Source organism: Poeciliopsis prolifica, unplaced genomic scaffold, assembly GCF_027474105.1.
Source record: "Poeciliopsis prolifica strain line A6 unplaced genomic scaffold, Auburn_PproV2 SCAFFOLD064, whole genome shotgun sequence".
Classification (NCBI taxonomy): domain Eukaryota; kingdom Metazoa; phylum Chordata; class Actinopteri; order Cyprinodontiformes; family Poeciliidae; genus Poeciliopsis; species Poeciliopsis prolifica.
Window position 1 is genome coordinate 1,595,701 of NW_026562439.1, and position 24,811 is coordinate 1,620,511.

Here is a 24,811-nt window from a genome sequence, read left to right on the forward strand (position 1 = left end):
TTAGCCATAAAAATGTTTTGTGATTTATTCAGAATTTGTAATGTAGGAAAAGGTGAGAAATACAGTTTTATGGAGCAAATTTGCTTATTTTTGCAAAAATTAACATTGATACAAGAAGTGTTTATCACTTTTCTTGACCTCTGGAGTTAAAGATCAAGGTTATCAGGGCAGAAATAAAGGCAGAGATAAACATGAAGTTTACATCAGCGTGACGGCTTCTTAAAATTCAGGTTTTTTGATTTTGAAATGTATTTTTTCAAACAACCAGGAAGAAACGTGCATTTTATTTTATTCTGGAATTACCTCCAGTTTGATCGAAAAGCTGAATTGATCTGATGCGATCGACTTGGACTCGGCCGAGCTAACCGATAATTTGAAGATTGACTTCATCAGAGTTTGGATCACAAACTGGGCGGGGGCGTTTCCTACAGATCTGAGGATGGCGAGCGAAACCCAGAAAGCGACGTTGGACCGACTCGAGGTTGATGCAGAGCGCCCCGCCGAACCGCTCGAACTGAGATACGGCCCTGTTCATGTCGGCGATGCAGGTCCAGTGTTTGTTCTGATCCTTAGCTACGCACCACTTGGAATGGTCCACTTTAGGCGTCCACCTCCTCTGGTTACCCACCAGTAAGTCTTCGACATTAATGACTGAAAACTCATTGGAACAGTAGGAGTCGGACCGGTCGCGCTGGCAGCCCCATGTCTGGGCGTAGACGTCGCTCCTGATGTTCTTGGCAATGCTTAGGTAGAGATCTCCAACTGGAAGAAGAAGATGCAGCTAATTGGGGCCCATTTAAATCGGTTTCCCTGTTCGGTGGGTTCGTTGTGCCGGTGTGAACACAGAACCATACAGAGATCTGCAACCTTGAGCCTATGAGGTGAAACACTTCTGTAGCAAAGTATGTGTTGCATTGTGGGATATGGACGTCTCAAATCTGGAACAAACTTCCAGAAAACACTGACTTACTTTAAATCTATACAAATAGAATAAATAAACCAATGAAAATCTGTGATCTGGTTCTGTTGGTTCTGTTGGAGTTTTAAACGGAGAATATTAAAGAACAATCGGGAGAAGACGACTCTTACCCTCTTCATCTTCATGGGCTCGTTTAGCAAAGGCTTTGAAGCCTTGGTTTCCTTTGGATGTCAGCAATGAGACCTCAACCTGGACAGGGCTGAACGGAGGGCCTTCGGTCCATCTCACAACAGTTTTTAGTTCCTCGTGAAAATTGTCTGGGATATAATGTTCAAATGGAAACGCATTGATGTTCTTCAGATGTGTTCCTGCAAACATTAAACATATTATTAGAAATAATCCATCAGTAGTAAACCCTACAGTATGTCTGAACTCAAACCTATTGTGGTGAACTGGTTGTAGTTGAACGTCACACAGATGAATGTTTGAGCGTTTTTGTTCCCGCTGGTGGGCCAGAAGTTGTTCTGGTCGCGTCTGAAGGGGAACCGAGGGGTGCTGTGTAAGATCCAGACTCCTGTACCGGTCCTGTCCACCATCACGAGTCCTGCAGGAAAAAACAAACACAACTTTCATTAGCACAGAAAATGGGAAATGAAACCCATCTTGTGACATTTGACATCACATGGGTCAAAGGTCAGGAATACTTAAATATGAAAATAAACAGTTTCTGAAAAACTGATGAAACAAAAATGTATTTAATTTCTTGAAAGAGTTGGTATAAGGACCTAAAATCTGGGAGTAGTGATGAGCTCTGACTTGAACATTTAAAGCAGTGCTTCTCAAATAGTGGGGCGGGCCCCCTTTGGGGGGCGCGGTGCGATACCTGGGGGGGCGTGTGATCCTGGGGAACAGGCTTTTTTTTGGCCGAACTAGTATAAAGTGTAATTGCGCACAGTAGGCGGCAGTGGCGCTCTCATTGTTACTTCTGTCACGTTTGCGACAGTGCAACATTTCATGACTTACAAGACAACAGGTTTGCCTTGGTTAGCAGTGTTAAGTCAACAAAAAGCTCCGACTGCGTTCTGTCTATGGCCTCCGTTATTCAACAACCCCCAACATGAAAAAGTTTTTCACAGGGATGAAAAGAAAAGCGGAGAGAGACAAAGATAATGAGACAACAGAAAGTCAACCGAAAGCTAAGAAGAGGAAATACGACGAAGCGTATTTAGCGCTTGGCTTCACTGTGACTACAGTTGGAGAAGAGGAAAGACCGCTGTGTTTGCTGTGTCTAAAAATGCTCGCAGCGGACAGCATGAAGCCAAATAAATTAGCGCGTCACTTAAATACGTTACATCCCAATCACGCCGATAAGCCGCTAGAGTTTTTTCAGCGAAAAAAATGTTATGCAGAGATGGATAGTCACGGTGGGGAATGGGGGGCGCGAATAGTTTTCTTCTTGCTAGGGGGGGCGTAACGGAAAATAATTGGGAAGCACTGATTTAAAGGCACATAAAGACGGTTACAAAGTCGGCCTTCTGTCACCTGGAGGACATTTATGGGATTGATGGACTAACATCTCAGCAAGATTTAGAAAAACTCATCCAGGCATTTATGTTTAGAAGAGTCTTCACAGGTCTGCCCATAAATCAGTCCTCCAGCTGCAGCTGGTCCAGAACGCTGCTGCTGGCGTTCTGACTAAAACCAGGAAGACGAAGCACCTCACCCAGTTTGAAAGTCCTTCCACTGAGAAAATAGACTTTAAAATATTTCTGGTTCTGGTTCTGTCTGCTCTGCATCCCCAGAACCAGAAGCAAACACAGAGAAGCAGAATTCAATCTGGAACAAACTTCCAAATTATTGATTGATATTTTTTGATCATTTATTGATCAAACAGTGGAGAAAAAATAGTAAAAGTAACAATCCTGACGATGTAGAAAACCCTCCGGTTGTTCTTCCCATCCCATGAAACGCAGCGCCTCCCCTGACGGCTGCAGCCTCAGCACCCGCTGCTCATGTCTTATGTTTGTTTTTTGTTGTTGTTCTTTGAACAGGCTGCACTGAAACAAACATCGCTGTGCTTCTGGTAAGAAAAGCTGATTCTGATTAAATATCATCAACTGGACTTTATTGTGACAACAATAAATCAAAATTTACCACAATAAATGATAAACGATACGATAAATTCCTGCCCCTCCTGCACGGCACCTTGAACTGCATTGCTGCTGAAATGTGACATAAACTTGGAAAGGAAGCCAAGTTAATTAATGCATTAATTAACTGCTCTTTTTCAAAATGGCCACTTCTGTATTAGCAGGAAGCTTCTCCGGAGCTGAAAGGTGTGTTAGACATTAGCAATAACCCTGGCACCGTCAATATTAAAGTGATTAAATGCTTCTTCTACCTTTGCTGTGGCCAAACCTCTTTTGATCGGCGCTACATCCTGGCGGCTGATCACTGTAGCTGATGAACCCGAAGGTCTCCTCCTGCAAACACAACCTTCATCATTCAGAGTTCAGACTTCAACATTTCTGCTCAGACACTGTTAATGACTAACCGAGGCACCGAACCTGAAACCACAGGGCCGCTCCGTCGTGACTATTCTGGTGGTTAAGCAATTAATCGAATAAAAATAGAAACATATTTAAAATCCAGTCTGAGCACATTATGCACCGCGGGACGATCGATTACCAAATATCTGTCTTTGAACTCGGATCGTTCTGAAAAGGGAAAATCGGGGAAAAAATGGTGGCAGCAAACTGGTGACCAAACCAGCAAGCAGAAGCTTTATCTGATGGTTCGATACGTAAAGGCCCATCGGGGGCTGAGGACTACTGATCCACTGGATCACTGATCCACTGATTCACTGATCCACTGGACCACTGGATCCACTGGACCATTGATCCACTGGATCACTGATCCACTGGACCACTGATCCACTGATGCACTGGACCACTGGACCACTGATCCACTGGATCAACTGATCCACTGGACCATTGATCCACTGGATCAACTGATCCACTGGACCATTGATCCACTGGATCAACTGATCCACTGGACCAATGGATCAACTGATCCACTGGACCATTGATCCACTGGATCAACTGATCCACTGGACCATTGGATCAACTGATCAACTGATCCACTGGATCAACTGATCCACTGGACCATTGGATCAACTGATCCACTAGATCAACTGATCCACTGGACCATTGGATCAATGGATCAATAATCCACTGAACCATTGATCCACTGGATCAACTTATCCACTGGACCATTGGATCAACTGATCAACTGATCCACTGGATCAATAATCCATTGGACCATTGATCCACTGGATCAACTGATCCACTGGATCAACTGATCCACTGATCTGCAGAACTTTACTATTATCTCTAGAGCATGTTAGGGCTGCAGCTGGCAATTATTTTAGTAACGATTATTCTGATAATTAGTCAAATAAAAAAATTGAAAATTGTGCATATTTTTAATTTTACTACTTAATTTAACTCTTTGTACAGTTTTGTCTTAATTTCTCCTCTGAATGTCTTGTTTTGACAGTAAGTGGCCTTTTTTGAATCAATCAGTTAATCACGATTAATCGTTTCAGCCCATGTAAATGAAGATGTGAATGGACTGGAAGAGCAGACGGCACCATGTTTCTGATGGGTCTGAAAAGCGGCCGCAGCGTGTTTCCCAGAACGCCGTTCGGGTTGTTGATGTTGTTCAGCTCCTCGCTCTTTCCACTGGAGTCGATGTAGAAATACTCCGTACCAGTGGAAGTGGGATCCATTTTGGGCATCTTGTATAAAATGTACCTGATGAAGAATAATAAAAACCAATTGTATAAACAGTGAAGTTAACTTTATCCAGTTTAGATTTGGTTTTATTGTCCAGTCATGATGTTGTTCTGAGCTGTTTCCAGTCCAACTGGAAACAAATTTTTGCTATTTGATGTTTTCTCACCAGTCCACTTCAGCATTGAGGTCGTTTTTGCAGGTCACTGATCCGTCGGCTCCCCAGCAGAGGAGCCCAAAAACCAGCAAGAAGCTCCACATCTCACTGGACACAGGAAGCTCCAGCATCCTGATTATTCAAAGGCAACATTTTAACGTTTTCACGTTTCTTCTGCTTTGAGTTATTTTCCTCTCTGTCAGTCATTCTATAAGGTCTGGATCAAAACAGTTCTAACAGGCCTGAATTAATGCAATTTCCTCAATATATAGTTCAGACTCAACAATTGTTATTTTCACTGAATTTTTAAATATTTTTCAAAGTGACTTACAGTAAAAAGGACCCAGATGTTTTCGGCGCTCCGTCAGTCTGAGCCCGAGTTCAGCTCTTACTGCTTTTATTCCCCTCTGCGTCCCTGACCCAGTTTGTTTCTGGGCTCAGTCACGTACACAAAAACACTGAAAACAGAACTTTTTATTTAATCTTTCTAATCAGGATGAACTTTGTCCTTGTGTGCTGAACCAAAGTTCTGCTGCGTTTTAGTGAAACCGGATCAGAAACTGATATAAAACTGATTTTTGTGTAAAGAAAATCTTATGACTGGAGTTTTATAACCTGAAATGTCTGAACCTTCTGTTTATATCTCATATAAAACGTTTCTGTCAACCTGACGGTGCTTTTCACCTTCAGACTGCTTGGACCGATCCGTGGACCGATCCGTTTACCGATCCGTGGACCGATCCGTGTCGGCAGAATCTCTGGAACGAACCAACCGGGATGCAACGCTTCCCCGTTCCACCGACTCGCTGTCTCTGCAGGCTTCAGTCCTGGGATCCACAATGTCAAAGGTCATGACCCTAACCCTAAATCTACTTTAAGCAACCAGGGAACAAAATCTGCACTCTCTCCAGGATAATATTAGAAAATGATGCAATGGCAATGATGAAGAGCCAGGCTAATAAAAAGAAAATCATCTCAAGAATAAAGTTATTTTGCCAGAAAAAAGTCATAATAATAATAAAATGTATTTCCAGTATAAAGTCTTAATAAAATGAATATAAAGTTGTAATGATCAGAGAATAAAATTAAAATTACCAAAATTAAGTTGGAATATCAGAAGAATGAAGAATTAATTTTATAAAAACTACAATTCAAAATAATTTATAAAAAAAGAGGAATGTTGAGCAATTTATTAAAAATGCTGCAAACAAGGACATAAAAATACACAATAACAGACAACAAAAATGTGTGAAAGGCAAACTTTAATTATCAATGTTTGTGAATTTGTTGGGGCTACAATATGGCATCTACATTAAGAATGCAGGTTTATAGATTTTAAGGTGAAAATATGGCGTCATCAGCATAAAACAAACATTTGTCTCTGAGTCCTTCCAGCCCGGCGTCTTTCACGGCTTCGCCTGAATCTGTTCCAGCGGAAGCTGCAGCCGGTTTGGATATTTCAGACGTCTCAAGTCCTCTTCCACCTGAAAGCACATCACAGCATTTAACTGCGGCTCTTCGATTCAGAAATACAAACTCTGGAGTATGATAACTGAGTCACCTGTTCGAGTTCATCCTTCAGTTCGTTGTATTTTTCCACGTTGAACTGCTTCTTCTTGGCGCCTTTATAAAAGTAACGTAGGAACTGCCTGTCCTTCGCGTCTGGATATACGTAATCCTGATGGAGCGATAATAAACAGATTAATGTATGATTCAGTTCAGACCGGCTCAATTCTGGAGAAATCTTCCACAGAAATGAAAATACAAACATAATGACTGATAATTAAATAAAAGCACCAAGAAAAATCAGTTTTAGTAAGTTTATGCAGCGATTCTACATACATATGTTATTGTTGTTGCATAAAATCACACAAAATGTTTGGAAAAATTGAATTTATCCTTCTTAGGAACTGCTCAAAATGGCAAAGACAAGAGAACAATAATTTGGTGCTAAGTGTGAGAGAAATCCAGTTTATTTCCAGACACAAACATTAAACTCCTGAAGTGTCAGATCTGTGAGTCTTGCCTGCTTGGTGAGGATGTAGTAGGCGAAGGCGCCCATGCTGGTGGCGTAGGTGATGAAGTATGTGACGGGCTCCATGACGTCCCATGAATACACCCACCAGGTGAGCCAGCCCAGGGCGCCGCCCTGCACAGAGAGCAGCGCCATGCCGGTCCACAGACTCCTGGAGGCGTGAAACTCGGCCGTCCGGCTCAGCTCAGCCTTCGTCTGGAAGAAACGGAAAATTAAAACGAATTACCTTCAGTCTGCTCACAAACCCCAGAAAGTAAATTAGGAGTATTCAAATCTATTTTTATGAGAAATGAACCGATCCGATTATATCTGCAACAGGTCCAATACTGAAAAAAATTCTAAATCGGGAATTGCTGATAATGTTCCCGATCCATAATTAAAATGCTACTAGTTCTGAGATTACCTAGCAACAACCTGCTGGGCGCAGCAGCAGTTTCAGGTTTTTCCACCGCGCCTCATAACTGCTTAAAATTAAAAAACAGCGTGGCGAGAGAAAACTGGATGAAACAGGAAAGGTCTTGACACAGTCTGGCAAAAATTCAGATATTTAAAAACTAATAAATAATTAAAGTTTATTTTGACATGTTGGTCAACCTGTTGTTTTTCTCAGTTTCAGTTTCTTTATTATTTATTTTAAATAGGCAGTTATAACGTTTGACCAAGATTGTTAAGCTATCTGTTTTCTAAATGTGCTGTATTGGTGCGGAGTGATTAAATAAATTTGAAATTCTGTGCATTTATGGCTGCGTTTTAAAAAAAACAACCATTTAAAATCAAGTCAGGGATGTTTTTCTGCTTCGGATCAATGTCTGCCGATACGAAAACTCAGATATCGGAAGAGAAGAAAATGTATTTGTTCTTTTTATGCCAGCGGAGTTTAGTGACTGTTTTCAGAGTGATGCTGATCGTAGACATCCTGGTCTGACCAGCCCTCCCTGCGCTCAGGTGGTTGTGCTACCTGCTCCAGAGGCGACAGCTCCTGCTTGATGTTGTCCATCCTCTCCAGCAGATGGCGCTCCTGCAGCAGGTGGTGTTCAGGCAGGTGCAGCGCTGCGTGCAGGAGATGCACCACGTGCTTCATGTCCTCCATGTCTCTGGCATGCTCACTGGAGGTGATCACTGCAACCACGAAGAACGATTTGCAACATGGAGTCACACATGTATGGCAAGCCGATTTAACATAAAATCAGTTAATAAATTTCTAATCTGACTTGGATAAATTGTCTATTACCATTAAGGTTTAAATTATGACTAGTCCTAAAATAAATTTAAGATATCAAATTTTTTGTTCCACCCGTTGTCATACTTCTAATTAAATATATTTTTTACAAAGAAGACTTTGTTTAACCTTGAAAGCAAATAATTACTGGGCTAAGCTAAATATCTAGTTTTTAACTTATCTGGAAGTTAAAACCAGTTATCTCCCCAATAATTAGAGATGTCCTTAATTAGAGACGAAGCCACAGACGAAGTGCTGTTACCTTTCTCAGGTGCGCTGACGTTGTAAACTTGATTATTGATGACGAGCTGGAAGTCCGTCTCCAGCAAGGTGTCCAACAGCGTCGAGTTGGCAACACGTTGCCCGTCTGGAAGAGCAACGACTCAGATTTAAACGTTTAAAACACAAAAACCGAACCGCTGACATTAAATAAAATGCAAGAAAAAAAGATTCACTTTGTTAACTGACTGCTGAGTGGCAAAATATTGTTACTTCAATCAATAACAGCAGATTAAACACTGAAAAAACACAAAATCTTACCAAGTATTTTTAGTCTAGTTTCTAGTTTTTGTGCACTTTAAATAACTAACTTTTCAGAAAATTGAAGGCGGTTGTTTTAAATAAATAATTCCTTAATATTGATCAAAAAGTCCCACTGGCCGACTGTTTCAAGTGAGCTGGTCTCACCTGCAGAGAGAAGGGAGGCCGCGGCTCCGGAGTCCTCTCTCTGCAGGTCGGCGATCAGGTCTCCCACTGTCATCAGCATGGGCCGCAGGAAGAACAGACACTTCTCGTTCCTGGACGGCAACGGCACCTCCAGAACCAGGCGGCCATGTTTGTTCTTCAGAGACACGTCTGCAGCAGAGAGGAAATAAAGCTTATTGTTTTGTTTCTAGCAGGCACTAGAAACAAAAAAATAAAAAACCTGAAATCCACAAACTGCAGTGAACCGTCTCGTGTTTCAACTTCAGTGTTTTTCACTGTTAATTTATGTTAAATATTAAGACAAAGATTTGTGAAACTGCATGATCCTCTTCCATCATGATCAATGGAAGAGATGTTTGAACTTCTTTCTTCTCACTCTGCTTTTCATCCATGAATATAAAAACTGAGATGAAAAGCAGCAGCCTAGTTAAAGCCTGTCAGTATAATGATGTCTTTAGCTGCTTCATGCAGATCCCAGTAAAACACTCTGCAGTTTGTGGTTGGATTATGGCAGCTAGCAGTGAGAGAGTTTTACCACTAGAGGGAGCACTGGAGAAGAACGCTGGACAGTTTCTCAGAGACGGATGTCTGGGATGAACCTAAACAGAAAGAAATGGGAATGTTACAGGCACATGGTGTCATTTTATAGCACAACTATGTTATCTTCAGTTGTTATAAAAATATTAAATGTATCAAATATGTCTTAAAAGAAACTTTACTTTCCTAATTTAACACAATTAAATTGGGTCCCTGTCTCTTTAAAAGCTCCGGCTCTTTCTGAAACTCCGCCTTCAGGAAGTCATGCCAACATGGCTCCTCTATTAACCCTTTAATGTTTTTACCAGCGTTGCTCTGAGATGTGCAGTTCCACCAGCTGTTTGCTAATTGCTGCTGGCCAGTCTGAAGGAGCAGAGTGGGGAGGAGCTGCGAGTCGAAGGCGGGGCTAAGCCCATCCAGCGTTTTGCTCGGCTGAATGGTTGCCGTGGAGATTAAAGGGTTTCTCAAACAAGGCAACACTCCAGGAGTGTTTTCTATAGCATGATGTTAAAGTTGGTTTTCATGAGACTGCCCCTTTAAGGAAGGAGGGAGTTTGTTCTTGGTGTAACCAAACGGCCTTCCTTTGGTAAACAGACAAAGTGCAAACAGAAGGTCGGCACCAACAAGCTGCTTCTTTCTGCCAGTTCTCCCTCAGAGTTTCTCTCTGATATTCAGCTCCAGATTCTGGCTCTGCTGCTGCAGGAATCGGACCAGGTGTTGGTCCAGACTGTCTGACTGACTCATCGCCTTCCTGTTAATTAATTTCTGGTCCTCTGTGGGTTCTGATGGATGCCAGACTGTGGCTCAGTGAGAGCTGACCCTCAGGAGTTTCCGACGCCGCTGATAATGATCAGAGCATCGATAAGGAGCAGGCAGACAGAGATTGTAGCCGCTTCATCCCTCGCTTGGTATTCACGCAGCGTTGCTCTGTCAGTTCAGATCCATCCACTTCTGCTCTCCGTTTGACCCGAATTAAACATCTGGATCGACCCAAAGCGCATGAATTTATGTCAGCAAACTCACACAATATTTGAACACTGTTAAACTACTATCATTTTTTGATATTATTTTAAAAACTACATGAATTCAACACTACTATATTTCCTCTGGATCTTGTTCTTCACCTGGTTCTCTCTGCTCAATCGATACATCATCAAAACGACCAATGGAGCAAAGCCTGAAGCAAAGGGACCGAGCAGAGACGGGTACGCTGCCCTTTCCACTCCACTGGTGTGTGTGTGTGTGTGTGTGTGTGTGTGTGTGTGTGTGTCAGAGAGAGAGATGCTTCGGTTTAGGAACATCTGGCGCTGAGACTAGAAAAGTCAGGAGTTTAAAATTAAGTTTTAAAAATTTTGATTAAATACACACACACACACACACACACACACACACACACACACACACACACACACACACACACACACATACAAAGGTCTTGAACAGGAACTTTTCTATTTCTGCGTTTCTAGTAGGACTGTGAATATGACGCACAGGTGTGCTAACGGCTTTGGATGAAAGCTGCTCCTCAAAAAGCGATCTGATGTGACGCTGGAAAAGAATGTTTTTGTGTTCAAGTTATGCTAAAAGGAGTTAGCCTGTTAGCAAAGCTACTGTAGGCTGAAATAACATCTCAACGCTAACCATGTAGCAGCAGCACAGAAGCCCACAATGCTAATGCTAGCATCCACATTTCTAAAGAAGGTCCATGAAGGATGAGGGTTACCTGAAACAATAATAGCACTTTGCTCCAATCTGATGGCTGAACTCTGGTATGGTTTGAATGCGTATGTGAACATGTGAACAGTATAGTGCAGGGCATTCTGGGTAAATACTACCAAAGCAAACATGCTAGCCTAGCACTGACGAGAGAAATGGCTCGTGGTCTTTTAAAATGGTAAATGGTAAATGGACTGAACTTATATAGCGCTTTTCCAGTCATTTTGACCACTCAAAGCGCTTTACACTAGAGTCACATTCACCCATTCACACACACATTCATACACCGATACGCAGACCGGTAGGCAATTTAGGGTTAAGTGCCTTGCCCAGAGGCACATCGACATATGGCAGGAGGAAGCTGGAATCGAACCTACAACCTTCCGATTGCAAGACGACAACTCTGCCACACAGCCACAGCCGCCCTGTTTTACCCAAAATAAAAGTGAAATCCTACAATTGGTAAAAACTGATGCTACTCCATCTTTGTTTCCATTTGGAGAAGCAGGAAGTTGTGCTATGTGTCTCATTCGTTGGTTTTTGTGTTGTTTCCTTCAGGGGTTCTTGGTCCAGCGCTCCCACAGGCGAGGAGGGGAATAGGTTGCTCCAAGGCTTTTGATTGTTTGAGTCAGTGCAATGAGAAAGGACAGAGAACGAGACTGCTGTAGAAATAAATGATCCTGTTGTCTAATATCTCTGATGCAGACAGAGATATTAGACATTATAATTTGACTCCCAGATAACAAACCCTTATTCTCCCACCCCACTGTGCAGATTTCACGAAATCACAGGTTGTAGAAACACTAGAAAACATGCTTCTGGCTGAGATTCTTGGTTTCCTGTTGACAACAAAACCCCAGATCTGAAACTAATCATCAAAGGTCTGTGAGGCTCTTTGACTTCTTTAATGTGAAGCACTTTGTGTTTGTGATTTATCACGATTCAGAGTCAATTCAGAGGCTGCCTGCCTCCAGGCGATGAACATATGCTGTGTGCACATATTACCAAGCCCATTGCAAATCTCCAGCTGTTGTGACGGATAATCCTGCGAGTCGGGTGATGAATAGCAGCACACTTCCACGGCTATGCTTCTGGTTTTCTATCATTACCGCCGGTTCCGACGCGCTGCGCTCTAATCACAGGTTCTTCTGGGTTGCCACCGAAATGTAGCAACAGCAGAAGACGTTTAAAAACGTTAGCAGTAACACTCCTTTAAGAGGAATTGGGTTTCTACTGGTGCTCCTGACCTGGTGATTTGCTTGGTCCCCTTTGCTGGGCCAATAACTACGGAGGCCAGCTTGGGTCAGATGTGGGAATGAAAACACAAGCTGGGGAAATCCATTTCTTAATCTACTCAGGCAAAAGTGTGAACAGGTAAAGATTGCTCTGTGTGGCTGATTTATGAAAGAAAAAATGTCTTGGTCTATGAATCCTAAATTATCTGAAACATTTGTCATTAAGTTTGGAAAGAAGATGTCTGTGCTGCACTTGAAGTTCAAGGAAAAAAATTATATCTTCACATTGTTAGATAACTAGCTACACAGCTATCTATTTACTTAGTTAGCTATCTAGTTAACTAGCGTGATATCTAACTATATATTTACTAGTCTAGATAAGCATGTAGCTTATCTGTGAAGGTTTTGTGTAACCAAATAGAAAGCTAGTTAGTTATTACACAGGTTAATTAGGTGTGCTAGTTATCTTGCTATCTAGCTAGATAGCAAGATAGTTATATTGCTACCTATCTAGCTAGCTAAATGACTTGATAATAGTAAGTTATCTTTTATCCGATTAACTGATCTAATGATAGAATAACTGAGTAGTTGCTGCAATATTCATATCAGATTTTGATGTCGGTCCAAATTTTCCAATGTGTTAAAAATGATGCCTCCATATTGTTCATCTTAACTAAAAACTGTTCCAGATACGTTTTATTAACCCTGTTTGGTGAGCTGCTCTTTACCATCTGACATTTTCTGTGTTTTTTTCCACAGAACAAAGTTTTCCGTCAGGCGGTTTTCTTACAAAGAGACACACCCCTGCATTGCATGACACTCCAGATTCAAACACACTCTGGCTTCCTGACTGCCTGAACAAGCCCAGTCATCAGAAACATGCAAACAGCCGAACAGGGAAACCGATGCGAAGTGACTTCCACAAACATGGCGGAGCCACATGTGCCCCTTGTTATAAAATGATTTCTCCCAGCTGCTGCTTCACGCAGCACTGCACGGATGGCATGTTTACCCCAGCAGCCAGTCATCTGTATGCAACACCACCAGGAAAAGAGGAGAGGCGGGGCACAGCAGTAATCTCCCTCCACAGGCAGGACACCACTTCCTACTACAGTGCACTGCAAAAACACAAAATCTCACTGAGAATTTTTGATGCTTTCTAGTATCTTAGTACACTCAAAATAAGACAAAACTAATTTGCTCCTATTTCAGAAAGAAATAACGGTCAACAATAATATATGCAGACAAACATCTGAATAACTCCACTGAACTCCGATCCAGAACTGCACAGCATTCTGGGGGTTGTAGGCAGAGACCTACTGTCAGGAAAACAAATTTAGCTGGACGATAAATTGTCCCAGAGATTATTGCAATAAACGATAATATTGGTGTTATGAGGTTATTATAGCGCAGCAGCAGTTTAATGTTTCACCGCTGTGCCTCATTACTGCTTAAAAATAAAAAACAATGGCGTGGAGAGGAAACTGCAAATGAAACAGGAAAGGTCACAACACCAGTTTAGCTGTATTTCAGATATTTAAAACAAAAAATTATCAATTACATTAAGTTAGTCTTCTGGTATTTCAAGTGAACAAAAATATTTGCACTAGAAACTGGAACATAAATACTTCTTTGCAGTGTCACAGCTGAGCTGTGGTCGCTGCTTGGAGACGTCCTGAAGGAATCTGGTCCCACTTGGAGCCACAGGCGTCGTACCGTCACAGCGAGGACACACCGGCTCGACTGGAGCTTAATAACCACCTGATAACTCACAGAAATGCTGGGTTATTACAGACTGAAGGCTGGAGTGAAGCATAAATCTGCCAGGAGGAGAAACCAACTGAGCTCCTGTCAGCGATGTGATTGAGAACAGCCATTATCGCCCCATAATGAAAGTTATTTCCTTTTGGTCATTTTTTTCTTCTTCTCTTTCCAATTTAATGACCCAATGCAGTTATAAAAACGGTCAGAGCAGGATGCAGCGTGCAGAATGTGACTGCAGGATGGAGAGCGATACAGACACCAGGCAGGAGAACCAAGAACTAAAGCTGCATCGATCGCACCAGCCGCATTCAGTCCGCTTAGATCAGACTCCGGTCCGCTTCGATCCTACTCCGTTCCGACTTCGTTCCGCATCGATCCCACTCCGTTCCGCATCGATCCGACTCCGTTCCGCTTCGATCCGACTCCGTTCCGCATCGATCCGACTCCGGTCCGCTTCGATCCGACTCCGGTCCGCTTCGATCCGACTCCGGTCCGCTTCAATCCGACTCCGTTCCGACTTCGTTCCGCATCGATCCGACTCCGTTCCGCTTCGATCCGACTCCGGTCCGCATCGATCCGACTCTGTTCCGCTTCGATCCGACTCCGTTCCGCATCGATCTGACTCCGTTCCGACTCAGGTCCGCTTCGATCCGACTCCGTTCCGCTTCGATCCGACTCCGTTCCTTCGTTCCGCATTGATCCGACTCCGTTCCGCTTCAATCCGACTCCGGTCCGCATCGATCCGACTCTGTTCCGCTTCGATCCGACTCCGTTCCGCATCGATCTGACTCCGTTCCGACTCTGGTCCGCTTCGATCCGACTCCGTTCCGCATTGATCTGACTCCGTTCCGACTCCGGCCGCTTCGATCCGACTCCGTTCCGCATCGATACGACTCCGTTCCGCTTCGATCTGACTTCGATCTGACTCCGTTCCGACTCCGGTCCGCTTCGATCCGACTCCGTTCCGCTTCGATCCAAGTCCGTTCCGCATCGATCCCACTCCGTTCCGCATCGATCCGACTCCGTTCCGCTTCGATCCGACTCCGTTCCGCTTCGATCCGACTCCGTTCCGCATCGATCCGACTCCGTTCCGCTTCGATCCGACTCCGTTCCGCTTCGATCTGACTCCGTTCCGCATCGATCCGACTCCGGTCCGCATCAATCCGACTCCGGTCCGCTTTGAACCCACTCCAGTCCACATTATTCAAACAGACTGGAGCTTTAATCAAACTCCAGTCTGTTTGACTAGAAAATCCGGTTTGTTTGTGGAGGTGTGAAAGCTAATTGAACTCTGGTTCGCCTACAAATCTATATCCTGGTTCAGTTGAAGTGAACTCTGGTTTCGGTTTGAATGCAGACTGGAGACCGCTCCAAAACCAGGTAATGGATTGTAGCTCAGGGAATTCTGGGTAAATAGAACAAAAACAAAGGGGCTAGCCTAGCTCTAGCCGGAGAAATCTTTTACCAAAACAAGAAAGAAATCTCACAGTTGCTAAAACTTGATGCCACTTCATTTTTGTTTACATTTAGTGAAGAGGGAAGTTGTGATCAGTGTCTTCTTCAGAGGTTTGTGTGTCGTCTCATTTGGTGGTTCTTGGTGCAGCGCCTCCAGGCGAGGAGAGGAACTGGCTTCTCAAATTGTGAAAGAGAATCACAACAGCTAAAAATGTGACAAATGCTGCAACTTCGGTCCAAAATCAAGCCGAGGTGTGAAAACATCGTAAGGGTTCATTCACACGGATCCAAATCCGATCTTTTCACCCCACACATGTTGGGGTTTGTGTCTCTTCTTCATGTGGAACTAAATCATCAGATCATTTTTAAAGCGTCTGCAGTCTGAATGTTTATGTCACATTTTATCTGACTTTCATCATAATTCTGCACCAGAAGAAGTCAGACGCCATGAATCCAGAAATAAACAACAGCTGAAAATTATATTTGTGAAATTATGAAAGCAATCGGCGTCAGTGAAACATCACATCATAATCCTGGTTCTGACTTCATGCAAACAGGCTTTGACTGGCAGTTATTATCAAACAGCCACACAGGAAACGGTGGGTGTGCCACAAACCTCCAGAGCCAAACTTTAAAACTTTATCTTCACCAATCTATAATCCATCGGTTAAACAGCATCAGGAGTTCCTCAGAACAACAACGTCTGGCTGCAGAGATGGAAGTCAAAAGTTAATTTCATCATTTTAAAATTACACAATAACTTATTTCTCCAGCAGCCTCAGTGATTCAGAGCTGAACATTTCTCTGGTGAACGAACAGAAATCCGCTGACACAGACCGACCCTGTGGCTGAAGGTCAACTGGCAAAGAAATGTATTCTTTAAAATTGCCAACTGTGACATTTCTTGTCAGCAGCCAGTAAAAGCCTCCTTACAAATTGCTCCCTCCGTTCCATCTCTTCCATTTTCTGCTCTTGAATAGACCAGAAATGGGGAAATTCAGGCTTTCCAGCAAAAAGTAAAAAAATATTGAAACTGAAGAATAACAAGAAATTATATAGTTAGGGTAAAATATTACAAAATATCATACTCAAATGAAAATAAATGTCCAAATAAAGTAATTTAAAAGAAAAAATAAAATACACAATCTGCGTGTGAACATGTGCATAAAAACAACAGACTGAAAGTGAAAAGACTAAAAGTATCAGATTATTCAGTTTGTTCCTGCTACCCCAGCAGCAGTAGGATAACCTACTGCTGCTGGGGGAAGGATGTACGACAACGCTACATTTTGCAGAAATCCATGGTGCACCATAAAATTGTGTAAAACTGGAAGTACAAAAATAAATTTGCTTAATGCAAACATGACAATTTGCATCAAAATTTGTATATTTCATAAAAACCCAATGGAGACTCTTTTTTCACACCGTATGAGTCACATGACCAAGAACAGGATGTTACTACTGCTGAAAACCACGAAGAAGACGACGACAGGAAGTGGAAGGAGGATGACGTCACAGCATTTTTAAAAATGACTTTGTAGTAAACAAACTTATTCATATGTAAATTTATTTGCATTTTTACTTAACAAAAACATTGCAACTGTGAAACATTAGCAAGATTAGCAACATTAGCAAGATTAGCAACATTAGCGGAATATCAACAACGTTTTGGACATTTTTGTAAGGGAAACACTGAAATGCTTTTTATGCTTTCTAACTATTTTGCAAAAATTTGTTGAAATACCGAGACAAAAATAAAAATGCTCAAAAGTCACAAATTTAACCTCACTGTGCTAAAACATGTGAAGATGTTTTACACTGTGTGAGCCAGTTGATTTTTTATAAATATCAGGAGTTCAGAAACATAAAAGGGCAAAGGTGTAAAATTACCTGCGCTTTAAAAGTTAATCTTTTAAAGCATGAAGAAAATTTTTTAACTCATGTATCTTTAAAGTGACATTTATAATTCAACAGTAAAACAAACTGGTCTGTTTTTAGAAAACTATGCAAATTTCAAAGGAAGCAGGACCTGGTTCTGCAAGTTTGCACACCTTTAAACAGGAAACGCACCAATCTAGCAGTCAGAGATCAGAACGGGGACGATATTAAAATTTGGGACGTCAAATACTGAATGATCTAGTTTTTTATACTTCTTTGTAGTTTATTAAGATCTTACAAATGTTTCAGAAGGTGAACTTTGGTGCATTTATTGGCAGAATTACGTTATGTCTTCACATTTAGTCTCTTCCTTTTGCTTTACCGTCTTCAGAATAAATAATCTGAATCAACCAAACTTTAGGAGAGATCGGTGAATCTATGCTTTGAATAATAGCCTCTTCCAGCTTGAAGCAGGGATTCATAAAGTCTCCATCCCTCCAGTGACCTCTGACCTTCCCTCTATCTCTCAGTGATCGGCTCCCAGGGTGGCTGATCTCAGCTCCACGCAGCTCACCTTTAATTGTGTCATGAAACTCGGTGTCGTGTTCTGTGGACTCTGAAATCTGATCGCTCAGCACGTCTCCTGGCCTAGAAAATGGTTTTTCCTGCAACCTGCTGTTTAATGTAGCTTCTCTTCTCATTAGAATAATAATTCAGTCCATTTGTGATCAGGAAAATCTCCAGGCTTCAGCAGATAAATTTATATCCAGCCTCCCAGCTTGAGAGCACTTCCAGTTTTGTGTAAGAACCAATCTGAGCGCAGAGTTCATCTCAGTCATTGTTGCACAAGGCGGTGAGTCATAACAACAGCCTGACTGTCAGTCCTGATAAAAATATTCCCTCAACAGACAAACTTTATTACATTTATCTCAATGGTGCAGCTTCCAGGATCCTGCAGCTCAGCTGAAAACATATTACAACTAAACAGCGCTGAAATAAATCTACATTCAGTTTGATGGTAATGTATGCAGCAGCATTACTCTCCAGCTTTGAAGGTTTGGTGCAGAAACCCTTCACGCTTCATTGAGAGCCGGAGATGGACGTGATGAATGATGCCGTTCACTTAATGATGAACAGAAAATATGAGAAAAATAAAGATTTTGGGTTCAGTGACACCAAACCTGAAGTACGGAGAGAAATGTTGTTAAAGCAAATTTAGCTGGATGATAAATTGTTCCAGAAGTTACTGCGATAAAATAAAATGTCATTAATTTGGGACCATTTTCATGGCATAATGATGCAAAAACACAACTCTAATGAACATTTAACACTGGAACTGGAAGACATTTTAAATATCCAAAATAAATAAACAAAACAACAGAAACTACAAATAAAATGAATCATAACGTCTCTGTAAACAAAATTGTCCTTGAAACAAAGAATCCAGCAGAGATGGAAGCACCAGACTGAAGGATTTATCATCCAGTTTGTGGTGAAAGAGCGAAACGATAAATCATGCAAATGGAAATTATTGAGCTTGTTTTAATTTATCATGTGATTAATTGATTACCTGTTTAACGTGACATGGCTAAGCTTGTATTTTCCACACTTTGTCACGTTACAACCACAAACTGCAACGTCTCTTATTGAGATTTGATTAAATAAACCAACACAAAGTAGAGCGTAAATGTGAAGTGGAAGAAAAAAAAATCATATTGTCAAATTAAAAACAAAGTTAAAAAGGCAGAAACTTTTCACCAAAAGTCATTTTTATATATTTTAGCTTATATATAGTTGGCTGAGTTTAGGTAAATCGATTCTCCACGTCACCCTGAACACACCATTCTGATAGTGGAACATGGTGGAGGCAGCATCATGCTGTGTGGATGCTTTTCTTTAACTGTTTAATGAAGCAGAAATACTGTTACAGCAGGGGCCTCCAGGCCTGGAGGGCCGATGGCTGGAGTGAAATGGCTTCATTACCTCCACCTTGTGTAGATCAGATCAGCCTAAATGACCTAATTATTCGCTCCAGCTGTGGAGCAGCAGAGGCTCATCTAGACGTGACAGGACAGCGGCCCTCCAGGACTGGAGTTTGTGGCCCCTGCCTTACAGGAAGACAGACAGTGAAAGGTCTGCCAAACTACAGCTTTTGTTGTTTTGCATCACAAGTTACATGATCAACAACCAGATGTTACTACTGACAGAAACCATGAAGAAGAAGACAGGAAGTCATCCCACGAACTAGTTCTTATCCGATGAACAAAGTTATTCACTTGTGATTTTATTTGTTTCTTATTTAATTAATTGTGAAACATTAACAAAGTTTTGCATATGTTGGTAATTTACAAGCAGCTACTGTTTTCTAAGAATGCTCTTGGGTTTGGAAAAAGTGCACACCACACTTTTCAGATCATTTTTGTTTGTTTGTTCTTCCTTCTACTTCTGCAGTTCGTGTTGATTGCATCCAAAGCATCGATGCTTGTTGTTGTAACGGGACAAAATAAAAACATCAAAGGTTTGAATAGTTTTTCTCAGAACATCCGAGTTTAGAAACCAGGAAACATCCGAACTAAAAAACCCGCTTCTCGTTACTTCAGAACATGAACCTGGATGCAGGTTTGGTTTTTACCTGGTGCAGAACTGAAACTGGACCCAAAGCTGCGAAACCGGCCCGGAAACCATGAAGACTTTTCCAAAGTCCCGTCCCAACTTCAGCGACCATCCGAACCGAAGCCATCTTTACCAGCCGCCTCGGTTCCGGAACATTCCGACGGACGGACGGTCTGCAACAAGCCCGGCGCCGGCTCGCTGTGAGCCGCCAGCTGCTGGTTTGGATCCCGGAGGAGGTCGGAGCTCCGCGGCCGAACTCCGCTGCGTTTCTGCGGGGTTCGGAGAGTCTGAGTGCATCAGCCAGGCCCAGCCCAGCCCGGGGCGATCCGAGCTCCCGCCGCAGTCACGTCACGTCCCGTGGGTTGAAAGCGAGGCAATGCAACAGCAGGGGCGGGTACGAAAATAACGAGGCCCAGGGCAGAAACGCATAAAGCCCCCATTGATCCCCATATTGCATCTGATAAATTAATATCAATAACAAACATTAACGTGATCACACTTATATTTTGGGATTGTTAAGTCATTTTTTCTGTACTGAAAAATATTAAAGGGGTAGTATGTATTTTGCAGCCACATAATCAAGTAACTATGCTACCTTGAGTAATAAAAATACTATATATATAAATTATATATAGGAACATGACTTCCTATTTATCGCTTTGAAATTGGGTCACCGTCTCTTTTAAAACTCCTGCTCTTTCTGAAACTCCGCCTTCAGGAAGTCGTGGCTTTGCGGCTCCTCTATTAAACCTTTCACAACATTTTTACCAGCGTTGCTCTGAGAAGCAGCTCCTGTCATGAGCTCAATTCCAGCAGGTGTTTGCTAATTGCTGCTGGCTAGTCTGAAGGAGTGTTTTGAATGGTTGCCAGGGAGGTGAAGGATTTCTTAAACATGGATGAAAGAATCAAAGCAACACTGCAGGAATGTTTCTGCTGTGGAAACGTTCATGTTATAAAACATTATAACATGATGTAAAGCCGCCATCTGTAACTGGACTGAAACAAAGTTTCATATTTTGTTTGGTGAGGGAAACAAATTCATTTCTGAATGATATTCTGAAATATTTGCTGTACTGATTGTTTGAAAACACAGCAGTGTAAACTCACTTTTAAATGAACACTCAGGAATTATTCCCAACTCTGAACAAAATGTAAATGTGGAGAAATCTACTCTAATCCATCCATTAATATTTAATCTTTAATGAGAAGTGAAGCCTGGTTCATCAGACTGTGCAACAAACCTGAATCAATTTAACTGGCACATTCTTCTGCACAGAGTTGGAAATACTCTGGATTAATTTCATTATCCAGGTTTTACTTTCTGTGGATTTAATTATTTGCTGTCCGTTTTTAGCAGCAGTCCACAGAGCTGCAGGACGTGATCAATACTCCACCTGTAGCAAAACGATTCCTTCTCCTCAGACTGACTAGCACGCCTGATTTAAAATTACATTTGTTCAACTTTTCCCCGAGAATCAATGCTGGGAAAATTCAGTGGATGCACTGAAGTCATCAGGTGGCAGGAAGAGAAAATTTACTGTTAATAAATCATTTTCTTCCTTCTTTTTCTTGCTACTTTCCAGATGATTTATCTTCTGGTTTTCTTGCTGAAGTGAAAGATTAAAGTCCTGCTGATTGAGGTGATTTATAGGAAGCATTTTCAGCAATGACTTGGCAGATGTGCTTTAGCTAATTAGGAAAGTAGCACTTTAGTATAAAACAAGTTTGCTTGCATCGGCATCAAGCTGAAACTCAAACATCGAAAGGAAAGACTGGAAGATGAAACCAAGATTTTCACACAAATTACACCAATAATAAAAACACAACTGGTTAATGAAATGTGGATATTGTACTTCAACTTGAGAATCAATTTTTAACTATTAAGTTTTGATATTGAAGATATCAATATTTTGGTATCGATCTGCACATCATTACAGTAGAAAAGTGATGTCATATTTGATGTCTTTTTCAAACAGGCAGTTTTCTTACATTATTAAACAGCAACATATCTATGGAAACAATATTTGCTACTCCAGACTCCCCCTGGTGGCCTGGAGGGCTTCGGTTTTGTGGACAGAGTTTTAGACACTTTTTGCAACCTTTTCCATTTTTCTCATATTTTCTGAGGTTGTGGGATTTAATCCAGCATTTGCTTTGTTGATTGAAGGTTTTTGCTTCCATTTTCCAGAGTTTTTTGTTGTTGGATTTGTTTTGTGTGTTTGTTTTGAAGTTTAGTTTGCACCCTACATGTCCTGTCATATAAAACAGGTCAAATCAAACCACATTTACAGACAGATTTCAAGTCAACTATATCCATTAAAACTGATGCTAAAAAGTGCAGCAATTTCAGTTGATGCACATGGATGCAGCAGCTCATTTTTCATTGTGTGGTTTTTATTTCACTGCAGGAGACAAGAAAACGCATTTAAGAGAACAACAAAGACAAGACAGATTTTAGCCAACATAGTCAGTAGAGCGGGGAAATTTTACCCAGATTAGAAAAACATTTAAACAACAAAATAGCCAAATAAATTGAAAGAGTTAAGACATTATGTTCACAAAATCACAGGAGAGTTTTAATCATTTATATAAAGTAATAATGTGTTTCCGGTTGGGCACGTCTAAACATTGCTAAGGTTTTTTTTAAAAAAAAGTATTTTCTCATAATGAAAGAAAATCAATAAAAGCTGATTAGCCCCATCTAGTGGTGAAAAACCGGTAATGCGTCCAAAATGTATTTATTAAATCAATTTAATTTCTGGAAGAAAATTAAATTGATTTAATTTTAGCAAAATTAAGATTAGAAATTAAAATTAGAAGTTTTAGTAAAATTTCTTAAGTTTTTATTGAAAGAAGTTGGTTTGGAAAAAATATTTTTTCTAATTTTGTTATTTTTTGTTAATTATAAGAATTATTGTCATTTAGGTCCTTAAACACATAAATGTGTCATATGTTGTCATTCAGTAAATAATTACACTTTTAATGCAACGTTGCTCTAAAAGTTGCATTGAAAGTGTTAAAAGTGCAAACTTTGCATTAAAAGTGCCATTACCTACCGAATCTCCTAATACATGAAAGAATCATGTTGATAGATAGAGAAGACAGTTTGGGACCAAGTTAAGGCGATTTTCTTCCTTCTTCAAATTTACCGCCATGTTTGACACAGTTTTGTGCCTTTAATATTATGTTTTGAATAAGAAGGACCAGAACATCCCCCAGTTCCTCCTGATTAGAACGAAATCCATACCTTTCATGAGATTTCAACATCCATCCATTCATTCATTCTCTGATCACCCTTCTCCCTAACGGGGAGCAGTTGTGGTGTAGGTGTGTGTGTTTCAGTGTGTGTGTTTCAGTGTGTGTGTGTTGGGGATTTGTCAGAATGTCACAATCTATTGTTGTATGGAAGAGGATTAAAACAAACAATACAAGTTAATCTGGGAAAATAAGTCAAAATTTTGAGTAAGATTTCTGAGGTATTTTTTTAACAAAATATGAACAAAAATGTAGAGGTGTCAGATTGGAGGATTTCTCTTTTGTTTTTGACAAAAACCAATAGCCATTTCTCCCGCTAGCGCTAGACTTTCAGGTTTGTTTTGGTTGTATTTACCCAGAATGCCCTGCGCTATAGTCTACTTCCTGCTCTGGAAGCGGTCGCTGGTCTGCTTTGTGTTCACATATGCATTCGAATGTAAATCAATTAAAAATCGATCAGAGTTCGCTCAGGCATTCACACCTCCCCAAACAAACCGGACTTTCTGGTCAACTGGACTGGAGTCTGAACTCGATCAGCTGATCATTTGTCAAGAAAGTCCAGTTCATTTGTGGAGAAAATTAAACTCTGGCCCACCAACAAACCTCAGTCTGGGTTCGGTTCCAGTGATTTCTGCTGTTTTAATGTGAAGCCAAAGTGGACTACAGCACAGGGCATTCTGGGTAAATACAACCAAAACAAACCAACTAGCCGAGCACTAGCAGGAGAAATGTCTCGTGGTCTTTAGTCAAAGACAGAAGAGGAATCCAACAACCTCTACAATTTGACAGCATGAGTGTTTTCTCTGGTCTTTCTGATGTTTTCTTCAGCAGCTGCAGTTTCCAGTTTACTGAAACATACAGACTTCAGACACCACTGTCTGAGTTTCTAGACGTTTTCAGAAATGCAGCCAGATAATTTGTGTTGGTCTTCAGTTTCTCTGCAACATCATCTCATGATGTTGCAGTTTAGTGATGGTGATGCGGCCAGCAGAGGTCAGCATCATATCGCTCCTCAAATCAGCAGCAGTTCAGGGTCTGTTAAAGCTGCAGTTAATCAGAATTCATGCTGAATTATTCATGCCACCTTTCATCAACAAGCAAATGAAACCAAACTGAACTGAACTGCGTCCTGATTTGTAAAACCAGCTGAATTTTAAAAGGGTTTGGTCATAAATGTCTTTTAAAACATCTTATTTTCATTTGTTGCTTCTGGTTATCACAGAACATCTGATTTTAATATCCCTAAATGAAAAAGTTTTATGTCTTTTATGACTTTTGCGACTCAAACTTCTTCCCTTTGAGTTTTGACTTGTTGCTGAGTCTCTTTTAAGCAGAGCAACATCCAAAAATATCAAAGCAACTCTGAAAACAGACATTTTCCAAGGAGAGGAGGGATGCTGGGAGAAACATCAGTTTATGAAAGGCTAAAAAAAAAAAAAGTCTCCCCAGCTTGTGTTTCTTTGGGGAACGCTTCATCTGAGGTTCTCGTCGGAGGCCGTACGAGGCTCCTGCAACTACAAAACATCCAG

General features: G+C 41.3%; 2 protein-coding genes across 2 annotated transcripts; both read right to left on the minus strand.

Moving 5' to 3' along the window:
• Positions 1–11: 11 nt before the first annotated feature.
• LOC129351093 (deoxyribonuclease-2-beta-like) lies at positions 12–5,324 on the minus strand. Its single transcript, XM_055019886.1, has 7 exons — positions 5,202–5,324; positions 4,883–5,002; positions 4,572–4,734; positions 3,321–3,402; positions 1,359–1,523; positions 1,090–1,287; positions 12–762 (listed from the first exon to the last, which is right to left on the minus strand). Exons 2-7 carry the CDS (start codon positions 4,999–5,001, stop codon positions 362–364), a joined length of 1,128 nt encoding a protein of 375 aa, XP_054875861.1. The 5' UTR covers position 5,002; positions 5,202–5,324; the 3' UTR covers positions 12–361.
• A 791-nt stretch (positions 5,325–6,115) lies between these two features.
• On the minus strand, positions 6,116–20,370 carry LOC129351103 (calcium uniporter regulatory subunit MCUb, mitochondrial-like; the record flags this gene model as incomplete). The annotated part of the gene is made up of 8 exons (XM_055019897.1): positions 6,116–6,354; positions 6,432–6,548; positions 6,897–7,100; positions 7,864–8,024; positions 8,387–8,491; positions 8,812–8,979; positions 9,365–9,428; positions 20,047–20,370. Coding segments are annotated over 8 exons (1,221 nt in total), but the record flags the coding sequence as incomplete, so codon positions are not given.
• Positions 20,371–24,811: the final 4,441 nt, after the last annotated feature.

What these genes read in the sequence shown, in the direction of transcription:
- LOC129351093 (XM_055019886.1), bottom strand. Translation starts at nt 5,001, where the DNA reads ATGCTGGAGCTTCCTGTGTCCAGTGAGATGTGGAGCTTCTTGCTGGTT. An exon ending in CTCAATGCTGAAGTGGACTG is followed by an intron (nt 4,735 to 4,882) that starts GTGAGAAAACAT and finishes ATTCTTCATCAG; the next exon opens with GTACATTTTATACAAGATGC. An exon ending in AGCCCATGAAGATGAAGAGG is followed by an intron (nt 763 to 1,089) that starts GTAAGAGTCGTC and finishes TTCTTCTTCCAG; the next exon opens with TTGGAGATCTCTACCTAAGC.